The sequence below is a fragment of the Carcharodon carcharias genome, chromosome 8 (genome assembly GCF_017639515.1).
Source record: "Carcharodon carcharias isolate sCarCar2 chromosome 8, sCarCar2.pri, whole genome shotgun sequence".
In the NCBI taxonomy this organism is placed as follows: Eukaryota; Metazoa; Chordata; class Chondrichthyes; order Lamniformes; family Lamnidae; genus Carcharodon; species Carcharodon carcharias.
The window spans coordinates 93,771,187-93,784,454 of NC_054474.1; the positions used below are offsets into that span (position 1 = coordinate 93,771,187).

Below are 13,268 nucleotides of genomic sequence, written 5' to 3' on the forward strand. Positions count from 1 at the left end.
CCTCCTCCACTTCTCTCCCCCCACCCAACACCCCCCCCTCCCACCCCGCCTCACCACCTTAAACCAGTTTATATTTCACCCCTTCCTGGGATTCACCTAGTTCTGTCGAAGGGTCATGAGGACTCGAAACGTCAACTCTTTTCTTCTCCGCCGATGCTGCCAGACCTGCTGAGTTTTTCCAGGTAATTCTGTTTTTGTTTTGGATTTCCAGCATCCTCAGTTTTTTGTTTTTATGTTGCTGAAGCTTTTTGCCTTGCACTCATTAGGACAAGCACAAAGAAATCCACCTTTCAAACAACACAACAATTTATACTAGAGGAGAAAGAGTGCAAAAAACATCTACGGGGAACTTGTTCCATGATTGAGCAGCACTTGCTGAACAATCCTGAGTTCTCTAATAACTATACTAATGATCAATTTAAGATAATCAGTCAAGCTCATAAAGTGGCTCATTTACACTTTGTGGAAAGTTCTGGTATGATAGCCAAGTGGTTATGGTACTGGGCTTGTAACCCCAAGATCAAGAGTTCAAATCTCACAATGGCAAACTATGAAACAATGTAACTTCATCAAGAGTTCAAATCTCACCATGGCAAATTATGAAACAATGTAATTTCATCTGAATAGGAACAGATGGAAACGTGTTTGTACTCGAAAGAGTTACACTTTGTGGAAGTGACATGCATTCATAGGCAGAGACCTATTCTCTGCACAGAAAGGGAATATATTCAAACCTTGCACCTTTTTGAATTACCCTGGAGTTTGAGGAGCCTATAATTCCCCATGCCTTTCCTTTCAGCAACGCCTGAGCCAATCAGAGTTGACTTGCCAACCAATCAGCACACCGTTTACTTGTGTTATAAATTGTGGTGATCGTTTGAAATTTACCTTACTTGCATTTGTCCTGATGAGTGCAAGACAAAAAACTTTGGCAACATGCCTCTCTTCAGCAATATTCAGCAAGTCCTGGATCACCAGGTGACTTTGTCCATTACTCCGTGATCATCCTTGAGCACAAAGATTTCTACATTATTTTCTCAACTATCAGCTTTTGCTGTAAATCCATCCCCTTTCCACCTTCCATCCCAACATGTACAAGGAGTTCATGGAATTTGTGACCTATCTTTGAGAGCATCCGTATACAATCTTCTTCTTCTCCCCTTCTCTTTTCTGACAAGCCCTGGCTACCTCTGCTGCAAACTTGAACTGCATCTTAGGTTTTTCACCTTTGGTGCAAACTTATTTGTCCATGAGACCCATCTCTTGCTCCCATTACTACATTTTCATTAATTGCTAAGCAATCCACTGGCCCCTTTGCTAGATGGTATTGTTGCCCTCTTGTGCAATAGGTTGTCGTCATCCTCCCCCTCAAAAGTCTACCCATGGCTTCTTTGACCTTGCAAATTACCACCTCCATTTCTAATTGCACTTTCAACCCCGAAGCTCTTGAATGTGTTGTTACCTCCGAAAGACTGAATCCACATATTTGAACCTCTACAGTCGGGTGTCTATTCCTGCCACAGTACTCACAGCCCTAATGGGAGTCATAGATAACATCCTCTGTGTTGTGACCATGGTGCATTATCCTTCATTGACCTCTCCACTGCCTTTGACAAAACAAATCACACCACCCTCCAACCAACACCTTTTCTCTGTTTTCCAGTTCCATGCATTTACCCTTGCCAGTTCTCACCCAACGCTCTAATAGGTGCAGAATATTTCCAGCAATGGCTTTTCTTTCTGCCTGTGCAAAACTATGTTAACTTTTGAGTTTACCGAGTCCACCCTCTCTTCATCTACATGGTGCTGCTTGCTGACATCACCTGCAGACAAGAGCAAAGCCATAATCTTCAGTTTCTGAATAAGCTTTGTTGTCCCTGGCACTGCTTCCATTTTGCTGTCCAGCCATTGCCTCATGCTGAACTGGACTCTATGCCCAATATGATTACCCTGTTCGGTCTTGAGCTGAGTTTCTAACCCCACATTGTCTCTACCTACCTCTGGCTCTGTACCCCACGTCGGCCCATCAGCCTTTGAAGCGCTCATCCATGCTTTTGTCACTTTGTTTTTTTAATGTGTTGGCCATGTCACACCCAATCTCTAATGCCCTGTTACTAAACAAGTACCCTCCCCACAAGCTTGCCATTTCCATGTCCCTGACCTTTTATTTATCTGCTCTCCACTTGTTAGTGGCTGTCTTCAGCTGGCTCAGACAATCAACCTAGAATGCCCTCCCTAAACCCCTTTACCTCTTTACTTCCCCCCTCCTACTCGATGCTCTCCTAAAGAAATCCGTTTGACGAAGCTTTTGGTCACCCCTCCTTTGGCTTGACATCCATTTTTTTGTCTAATGGCGAATTTGAAGTGCGTTGTGAAACTTTTCTGTGGTAATCATGTACTATAAATGCAGGTGTCATAATGTTAACCTTCATAAAACATTGCATTAAAGAGAGAGCTTAGATTTACATCGGAGCTTTCACACCTTTAGTGCATTGCAAACCATTGCTACCAATGAATTTCTTCTGAAGTGCAGTCTGTTATTTGGGCGGTTATGTCAGCCCATTTCCCAACGGCAAAAGCTGTTGTTCTTGATGGACTCCTTGCTCTTCAAATAGTGTCACAACATCATTTCCATCCACCTGAGATAGGGCCTTGGTTTGACATGCCCTCAGTGTGCCTGACAGTGCAGCACTCCCATAGTACTGCTCATAATGTTTTGACACAGGAGTGAGAGTGCTAACACCTGAGCCAAAATGACACTGTTCATTGTTCAATTAAGTAAGTTATTTGATCAATTTTAATTTTGATATTTTGAAGTCCTGGCTTTAGAATTAGTAAATTACTTCACTGGAGTTTTAGTAATAATATAGAGTTTAAAAAATGCTTTTTAGATTTTCACTGTGTAACATTTAATGTTATATCTGAAAACCAGATGATGTTTTTCAGAGTCAGTGGATGTGATATTAATATTTTGTTTGATCACCAACAAACATTACTGAAGTGCTAATGACAATGCTCCAGGCTATTGATCAATGCAATCAGTGCATTCACAGAGCTGGAATTGAGGAATGCAGAGTGTTTTTCAAGTATGTTGGCTTTCTGTACACAGAGTTGACCAAAACAATTTCAAATAAGCAGCTGTTGTAATAAAGAAGCATTGTAAAAAAGACAATTCTGTCGGGTCATGAGGACTCGAAACGTCAACTCTTTTCTTCTCTGCCGATGCTGCCAGACCTGCTGAGTTTTTCCAGGTAATTCTGTTTTTGTTTTGGATTTCCAGCATCCGTAGTTTTTTTGTTATTACTAAGACTGCAAATGCTGGATATCTGGTAAGAAAACATAGAGGAGTAACTTAAGCATTTGAAAAAAGACAAGTCATTACCTCGGATAGAGTTGAGAAGCAGTCTGTGTCGGGTACACAAAGACTTTTCAAAAGTGAGTGCACTTGTGTACTTTGAGAATTTTGTTTTTAGCCTAGTCATGCAGTTATCTGTTTTACTGACAGCCACACACAAGTTAATTACATGACGTTCAACCACTGCTAAAAATGCTATAGAGACGCTTAGCGGTTGTGACAAACGAGTGCAGCTTTGGAACTGAGTGTATCTCTGGGAGTTTGGTGAGTGGGGGAATTTGGTGACAAGGGGATGGAGATGTTTGTTTCCTTTTGCCTTTTCACCATGTAGGAATTGATTCTTAATTTACTACAGGGAAAGGAGTATCTGATAAGTGCTTAAGGTCAGTTCCAGTCTTAAGGTTTAAAATAGTATATGAACTGATGGTAAAATTAATAAATATAACAAAAAGGAAAATTGAATTAAGTAAATAATTAAAACAGATTAAGGATGGCAGGACAGGTGATGTGTCAAGGCTGCAGCGTGTGGAGCTCCTGGATTACATTGTGATCCAGGGCAAACACATTTGCAGTTAGTGTTTACGGCTTGACGAGCTTCAGCTCAGTCATTGAGCTGGAGCCTGAGCTGTAGACACTGCAACACATCAGAGAAGGGGCAAGTTATCTGGATGCTTTGCACCAGAAGACAGTCACACACCTTAGGATAGGGTCTTCTGATTTGGTTAGTGGCCAGGGACAAGATGTTGTGACTGCAGCTGAGGCAGGTAAGGAAACCCAGAGACCAGGCATGCAGGAACCTCAGACTTGGCAATGTCCAACAGGCTTGATGTTCTTTCAGTTTGTTTGGATGAGAGTGAGAGTTGCAGGGTGGATGAGCAAACTGACCATGGCCCGTGGTACAGGAAGCCATCCAAGTGAAGGAGCAAAAAGGAATGTAATGGTAGGAGTGATGGGGAGCGACATTGTTGTATGCAGCAAAGAGCAAGAATCCAGATGGCTATGTTGCCTGCCCGGTGCCAGGATTCGGGGCACCTGCTCAGACCTAGAGAAGAATTTGCAATACAAGGGGAGGATCCAGTTGCTGTGGTCCATGAAGGTACCAATGACGTCGGTGGAACTAGGAAAAAGGCTTTGCATAAATAATATGAGGAAATAAGTGCTAAATTAAAAAGCAGAATTGCAAAGGTGGTAACCTCTGGATTATTACCTGAGCCACATGCAAATTATCATAGGGTACATAAAATTAGAGTGATGAATAAGTGGCTCAAAGACTGGTGTGGGAGAAGTGGGCTTCAATTTTGTGGGGCACTGTCACCAATACTGGGGAAAGTGGAGGCTGTACCATTGGGACATTGTGCAGTTGAACCTGGCTGAGACCAGTGTTCTAGCAAGCCCCATAACTCAAAGTAGAGAGGGTTTTAAACCACATAGTGGAGGCAAGGGATCAAATTTGGGAAGATGTGGTAAATCGAAGAGCGGAGACAAGGCAAGAAAGAAAAGTAATTCTGTGGGAAATGATAAGCAGACATGACAGGAAGAGACGGAGTAGAAACCTAAGAGTACATTGGCAGATAAGGCTTCAGGTTACAAAAATAATAAAAGGACACAAAGGCTCTGTATCTAAATGCACGTAGCATTCGAAACAAAAAGATGAACTGAGAGCAAATAGAAACAAGTACGATCTGATAGACATTAGAGACATGGCTGCAGAATTGATTGTTTGGGACCTGAATATTGAAGGGTATGTGATATATAGGAAGGTCAGTAAGCGAGCAAAAGATGAAGGGTTGCTCCTATTAATTAATTATGGTATTTGCGCAAAAGAGAAGGATGACCTAAATTCAGGAAACCAGGATATAGAAACGGTTTGGGTAGAGTTGAGAAATGATAAAGACAGCAAGTCACTTGTGGGAGTTGTGCACAGGTCCCATAACAGGAACCATACAGTAGCAAAAACTTCAGGGTAATCAGGCAGAGACGACACAGTTTTGTGAAAGCGAAGTCATGTTTAACCAATTTATTGGATTTCTTTTGAAGAAGTAACGTGCTGTGGATAAAGGGTGGATGTACTGGACTTGGAGTTCCAGAAGGCATTTGATAAGGTACCACATCAAAAATTATTGCAAAAAATACAAGCTCATGGTGTAGGGGTGTAACATATTGTTATGGATAGAAGATTGGCGAGCTAACAGGAAACAGAGTAGGCATAAATGGATCATTTTCTGGTTGGCAAGGTGTAATGAGTGGTGTGTCACAAGGATCTATGCTGGGGCCTCAATTTCTTACAATTTATATAAATGACTTGGATGAAGGGATCGAAGGAATGATTGCTAAATTTGCTGATGAAATAAAGATAGGTAGATAGTAAAATGTGAAGAGGACACGAGGCTACAAAGGGATATAGATGGTTAAGTGAGTGGGCAAAGATCTGGCAAATAGAGAAAATGTGGGAAAAGTGTGAAATTTTCCATTTTGTCAGGAAAAATAAAAAAAAGCACATCTAAATGGTGAGAGATTGCAGAGCTCTGACATGCAGAGGGATCTCGGTGACCTAGTGAATCGCAAAGGGCTAGTATGCAGGTACAACAAGTAATTAGCAAAGCTAATAGAATATTATCATTTATTGCGAGGGGAAATGAATACAAAAGTATGGAAGTTATTCAGTTATACCACATCTGAGTGAGTGAGACCACGTCTGGAGTACCGTGTGCAGTATTGGTCTCCTTATTTAAGAAAGGACCTAAATGCTTTGCAAGGTTTTTCTAGACTGATACAAAAACAAAACTACCTGGAAAAACTCCTGGTCTGATAGCATCGGATGTGAGGATGTGAGTCCGTCATACGGACTCAAAACGTCAACTGTATCTCTCACCGGCGATGCTGTCAGACCTGCTGAGTTTTTCCAGGTATTTTTTTTGTTCTAGATTTCCAGCATCCGCAGTATTTTGTTTTTATTTTAGACTCCAATCAGATATTTGATTTGAGGGTCCGGAGAAAGAGTACAGAAGATCTAGGCATTGATTTTTCAGTCAGGTTATACAAGTGTAGTAGAGCTTACTAATAGGGATGATGAAACAGAAAACCATGGCAAGTTTTGAAAGGACTGGTTGAATTGGTAATAGCTAGTGTTCAGGACTGTTGTTTGAAAATTCAATTAAACTTATTCTTGTAACCCATTTTCTAGCATGATCAAATAATAGTCTGGTTGTGTATTTTGTTATGACTGGCAGATGTGTGCCAGGCGGACCTAATCCACGAGGGAAACTTGGTTAAGCTATCATAATGGTTTTGCAGTTTGTATTTATTTCAAGATATGTGCACTGAATTCAGAAGTATTAAGTCCACCAAGACTGAGATTTAAACAAATTAAATTAGAGTATTTATTAATAAAATAAAAGATGTCAACCACGTACATAAGACTAATTAACCTGACTTCCAGTTGCACCCCCCTTTAAGACAATGGTCCAAAAGCAGATTTTAGATTTTAAACAGATCCAACAGATTAACACAATACCCTAGACAGTGGAATTCCAAATGGCTAACATCTTACTACTCCTGTCTGTAAAAGTAGATTCCATTATAATTTTGTCTGAATTAGCATCTCTGTCAGTAAAACTCTGGAGCTCTATGCTGATAATGAGACGTTCATGAACTGGCTTTCAGTGTGGAATTGACCCATGTTAATCATTTCAAGCACTCACTGATAGTTGACATCATTATTTTTCAGGTTTATAGCATTTAAAAACTTCATCTACTTTAATGTGGCGACATTAATATTGCAGTTGACAGCCAGTGGCACATTTGGAATGATTGTAATGTGAGCAGATGGCCTATGAACTTTGTTGGCTGCATATCTTGTTTGCACCTCCTAAATACTTCAATTACCAATTAGAAAATGACTCATTGAGATGCCAATAAAGATTTTTCTTTGAATAATTTTAACATCTGAGGAAATTGATACAGAACCCTTGGCATTGTTATCTTACATTGCAGGTAGCACCCACTTTTGCACATGGTGTATTATATCTATGGACTGTCACTTGTGGACTTAGTTACTCCAGAAAAATGTTTTTAAGGCTTTTCCACAACACCAACAGCTAAAAGTATTGCTTGGTGCACAAAATGCAGATTATTCTAGGCCTCCATTGTACCAGATAATCTCAGCAAGGACTGCAGTAGAGCTTCGTGCCCCTGGAGTAAAGAGAGTAAAAGTGGAGGTGGAAAATCAGCCAAGGTTTTCACTTCTGGTTTTTGTTTACTAAAATGTGTTTTCCAGGTGTGAAAAAGGTCAAAATGAATTGTGATGACCCCCATCGTCAAACAGCCTGCTGACAGTAACTAAAAGCAAAATATTGCCAATGTTGGAAATCTGAAATTAAAACAGAAAATGCTGAAAAAACTCAGGTCTGGCAACATCTGTGGAGAATGAAACAGAATTAACATTTTGAGTCCATATGACTCTTCAGAGTTTTTCTAGCATTTTCTGTTTTAATTACTGACTGTAACTGTCTAGCCTCGGTGTGCAGAATAACCACTTGGGGAAGGTGACAAGAGATGGCCCAGTATCAATGAAACCATATTCCAGTAGCAATCAGTGCCTCCTTAAGAGAAGAAAATTGAAAAGAAAAGAAAGTTTACTGCTCAAGCACACTGGTGGCATCAGCCCCATGTGAGAATAATCCCTTTATTTGCACTGTTAAACTCTAACAGTTTTATTTCTCATGTTATGACTGCTTCATTCTCCCTCTAATTTTTCAAGTCTTCACCATACTTCTTTCTCTCACCTCTGTGTCTTGCCACTCTCTTTTCATGTTCCATGTGGCAGAAAATATTCATGCACTCAATATTGCCACACTCGAAAAATGAGTCAAAAAACTCCGCAACTGCTTAATTAGAGTCAGTTGCAGTGTTGCCCTTTGTGAAGTTGCCATGTTATATCTTAGTAAAACATTTCACTCCCGAGTGCTGTTGGATTTCATTTTTATTCAATTGGAAAGATCATCAGAAAGAAATAGTTACTTTTTAGATATTTAGGTACTTTGTTGCCATATCTCTAAATGCAAACCTTCGCATGAGGTAGGCTAGAATTTTGGGTTGGTGTGTGACTACTAGAGCACCGTGACTATGAATATGAACAAAACTTGAACGGTGTTGTCACTGGGATGCTATAGCATGTTGTCCTCATTAGAGGTGTACAACTACAGTCAGTGGGCCATACATGGAGCTGTGTGGGTTTGTTCTTGCCACATTGGCGGGTGAACCCTAAATCAGAACACCCAAAAATGTTTACAATGACAGTTTAAACTGTATGCAAATCAGTGAGAGCATTGATTTCAACTTCATGCTTAACGCATTAGGGCTCTGTGATAGACACGTAAACATGCCATGCTGTGACTATATTTTCCCCCTCCCTCTGTGGCTGTATGAAATTAATAGACTTGATCCTTGGTCATACTTGAATCTGCTGCATTTACTCCTGTTCATCCTTGTTATCAGCACTCCTGCTCAAAAACATGGGTGTATAAATAAACAGGAACTGTTTGTACCATTAACGTGTGCCAAGCTGCGTGCATGGTAAAATCCTTATAGTGAGGTTCAGCTGCTGTGGTGTGCAAATACTGGATCCTGTCCAGATTTCAGGGCTGTTCTGGCTATATGCTAAAGATTTTTTTTGTTGTTGAAATCCATTCCCCATAATCCAGTTTCCTTAAGGTTGATGACAAAAATCTTATAATATGCTTCTTTGCTCTTTGGAAGCTGTTGGGAAGGATACAATTTGACAGGTACTGCCTGCACATCATCCGATAACTATTCGTCATATGTCATATGTCATGTGTCGTGAGTTATTTGACCATGGAGGCGTTGGAATGAAACTTAATCTTGTCTTCGCCTGATGCCCACTTACGTATCTATGTTCTCTTGCACAACACTCGATAGGAATCAAGAGTGGTAACCTGAGATGTTTTTAGTTCCTCCATGGCTTAAGAATATTGAGGCCAGTTTTAACAATCATTTTTTGTCCCAGCTGAAATTAGTTAAAATAACACAGACCAGGAATCAGTGCACAACCTGTAAACCTACATGATGCAATATCACACGCAGTAGTGAAATTTCCCACCAGGATATTCAGATGGGTTTCATCTTCTCCTTTCCATTTACTTATAAAGCTTCACGTGCAGAGGAATGGAAGTGTTTCCTGAAAATTGATAACCTTCCTTAGACCATTGAGTTGTTTAAAAGTTGCAATCCAGGGGAGGAACAAGTCTCATTGACTCCTAGTCGTATCGTTACTTATAATAATTGTTTGAGTTTTCCTACTCGAGGTCCAACAAGACTGATTGTAACGATCCCTTCCTTCTAAACCTTGTTTATAAAAAAAAAGTCTCCAGGCTTTTGGGTTACTTCCCCAATCTCTGCTGTCCCTTTCTCCTCCTGTAAAATGCTCTGTGACATGAAGAGGGCTACCAAATGTAGTGTTTTGAAGTATGCCAGTCAGTATTCTGGTTAAATGCTTATTACTAGCTTAACCTGATGAGCACTGCCTAATGATGGGCATGCTGCATGCAGGGTGGACAGAACTCTGGCTAGAATTTCTGAAAAGCAGAATCGTGTTATTCTCTTGGCTTTCTTTAAAGTCAGTGGTGGGATCGTTGTGGAACTGCCTTGTGTGGCATCTGAAATTGTGCAGGATAAAATGATGCATATGCAGTTGATTTGTGGTACAATTAGAATGACCATTTGTTAGTTGGATCTTGAAAAACAACTAGCACTCTTTCCCTTTCAAGATTTTAAGCACCAGCACCAAAAAGGCATTAACTGGCCATACGTGTCTCTGCTGTATACATGGAACATTTCCAACTGCTGAAAGGTTGTTGGGTTCACCTGTACCAGAGGAGGGGCTGCCTTTTGATTTGTTCCTTGATTTGTTAATTTAGTTTTATTTGTTTTGACTTGAAAGAGTTACCCTTGAAAATAATTCATTGTGGTTCATGTGTTATGGGATGTCCTGGGAGAGGTAATGGAGTGCTAAATAAATACAAACCATCTTAATTTGGAACATTTGATTTCAGCCCCAGCTAGTTAGACACTTTCTGGTGTATCTCAATAGAACTTGCTGATGCATCTGTTACCCTGCGATAAAAGTGTTTTTTCAAGTAGTTTTGGGAAGCAATGCTTTGAGAATTGTCCCAATTCATGGAACATTCAGAATAAGGCAAATTCTGGAGCTCCCAGGTCCAAATTTAAAATCATCTCTGTTCATATTTTCTGCCATCATTCCCTCTGTGTTGAGCCTCTTCGAATTGTCCCAAGCTACCTTGACACTGAGTCACCTAAGGAGATAATAGGATAGGTTTTAAGGGCATGTCTTAAAGGAGGAGAGAAAGGTAGAGAAGTTTAGGGAGGAAATTCCAGAGTGTAAGACCTTGATAGATGAAGGCACTGCTACCAATGGAGCAATGAAGCCTGAGAATGTGTAATTGGCCAGAGTTGGGGAAGCATAAAGGTCTTGGAGAGTTGCAGGCACCTTCCTGATCAGATAATCACAGAACTTGGGATGTGAGACTAGAGTACCTCCTGGGGTGAGTTGAAGACTCATCCCTGCTGTCTATTAGCTCTCTACTGACTTAGCCTAGAGTAGTTTTTCCTCACCATGCAAATTGACTCCAAATTTTCTCATACCACTTGGTCTAAATTTTTTTTAATTGTCCTGCAGATGTTCGTTGTAACCTGGTACTTTAATATTTAATTTGTTTACCATGACTGCCAGTAGGCAATCATGGTAATGAGGCTTTTGAGGGCAGGCTGGAGAACATCACAGCCTAGCTCAATCTGTATTTATTTGAGAATAAGATGCCTGCAAATTTTAAAAAATATTAATATAAATCTTTCTTTATCATTGTCTAAGTCTCAGTGTGTTGTGTTTATCCTACGACATTCCAAAATTACATGACGACACATGATATATCCAGTTAGCCAAATACAGTGACTAAGATTTCAGTTTGACTCATGAACTCCGTATGATTACCTAGATATTGGGAAAGTAAAGGCACAATGCACTTCATAGGAAGTGAGGGCTTGCTTAGGGGTGACAGGCGCAATCCCTGAGGAGCTGGCCCAAGAACTTAGCAGAGATTTATGCTTTTTGGTTGGACCTTGCATGCAAGTGTCATAAACGCTAGCCATCAAGAGCCACCCGCACTAGTTTTTACCTCAAACTTTCCTCACGTTTTAAAATTTAGATTTTGCAAATAGAAATTTTGGCCAGATAATACAATGAAGACCACTGTATCTTCATTAAAAACAGGTGGAATGTACCTTTATCATTGTGTGGTGAAAAGTGGTTTCATCATTATGTATTTGGCTCAGAATTTGCTGGATAACATCCACCTCATACTTTCTCATTTCTTTTCCAGAGGCCACCTTTCATGCCCCCTCCAATGGCCAGTATGCCCCCACCGCCAGGAATGATATTTCCACCAGGAATGCCCCCTGTTTCTGCTCCAGCAGCACCTGGGTTGCCGAACAATGAAGAAATTTGGGTGGAAAACAAAACCCCAGAAGGAAAGGTAAGTTCTGGGAGAATTCAGGCTCAGTGTTCTTAACAGGTAAAACGATTATTGAAATGTTCTTTATTAAAGGAAAATAAAATAGGTTACTTTAGTAGTCTGTCCCTTAAACACCTGTTCCCTAGAAACAAGATAATAAAAGCTGAGATTTCAGTGCTGATTTCGGTTTCCTTAATTGCATTTTCTGCACTTAGAGTTAGCATGTGAAACGGTATTATAAAAGATTTAGTTGCTAATTGCGCTGAACAGAGAGCTAATCAAAAGTTTAATGGTTAGACTGTGCAATGCTTCCACATTCAGAAACTGCCTTGCAAAGACTGTAGTTCTGATCGAATAATCAGTTTGGCTGAAGTGAGCTCTCGAGACATTTCTACATATATTCAAAGTGTTGGTTTAGGGCTTACAAGCTAACCATTGAGTCCTGGCAGCCTTGAGCTTTGAAGACCAGGGAATCTGGTTCTATTTCTAATTGTTATTTTTCACTGAACAAAAACAAAAATACCTAGAAAAACTCAGCAGGTATGACAGCATCTGCGGAGAGGGATACCGTTTACGTTTCGAGTCCGTATGATGCTTCATCAGAACTAAGACATGTAAAAATGAGATGAAATATAAGCTGGTAGAAGGGGGTGGGACAAGAGAGCTCGATAGGGGGCAAGTGATAGGTGGAGGCCAAAAGACTGCCAAAGATGTCATAGACAAAAGGACAAAGGGGTGTTGATGGTAGTGATATTATCTAAGGGATGTGCTAATGGGGACATTAAGGGTAGCAAGCAGAGCAAGTTAGTGGCAGATGGCCCTAAGGGTAGGGTGGGGGGAAGGGATTGAAATGGGCTAAAAAGTGGAGAAGAAACAATAGATAGAAATAAATTTTAAAATAGGGAAAAGAAAAAAATACAGTTGTAAAAAAATGCTAAATTATTGGAAAAAGGGGGATCGGAAATTATTGGAAAAAGGAGGATCAGAAAGGGGGTGGGGATGGAGGAGAGAGTTCATGATCTGAAATTGTTGAACTCAGTATGAAGTCTGGAAGACTGTAAAGTGCCTAGTCGGAAGATGAGGTGCTGTTCCTCCAGTTTGTGTTGAGCTTCACTGGAACATTGCAGCAGGCCAAGGGTGGACATGTGGGCATGAGAGCAGGGTGGAGTGTTGAAATGACAAGCGACAGGGAGATCTGGGTTGTGCTTGCGGACAGACCGAAGATGTTCCGCAAAGCGGTCACCCTCCAATGTAGAGGAAACTGCATTGGGAGCAACGAATGCAGTAGACTGAATTGATGGAAGTGCAAGTGAAGTGCTGCTTCACTTGAAAGGAGTGTTTGGCACCTTGGATGGTGAGGAGAGCGG

At 40.7% G+C, this 13,268-nt stretch overlaps 1 protein-coding gene across 3 annotated transcripts in view; it reads left to right on the plus strand.

Annotated features, from left to right (window-relative positions):
• The window catches only part of LOC121280982 (transcription elongation regulator 1-like), a 105,612-nt gene that overhangs the window by 25,823 nt on the left and 66,521 nt on the right, over positions 1–13,268 (plus strand). For all 3 annotated transcript variants that reach the window (XM_041193490.1, XM_041193491.1, XM_041193492.1), the window contains exon 3: positions 11,770–11,922. In XM_041193490.1, the coding sequence (XP_041049424.1) occupies positions 11,770–11,922 (153 nt within the window). The remainder of the gene's footprint in view (positions 1–11,769; positions 11,923–13,268) is intronic.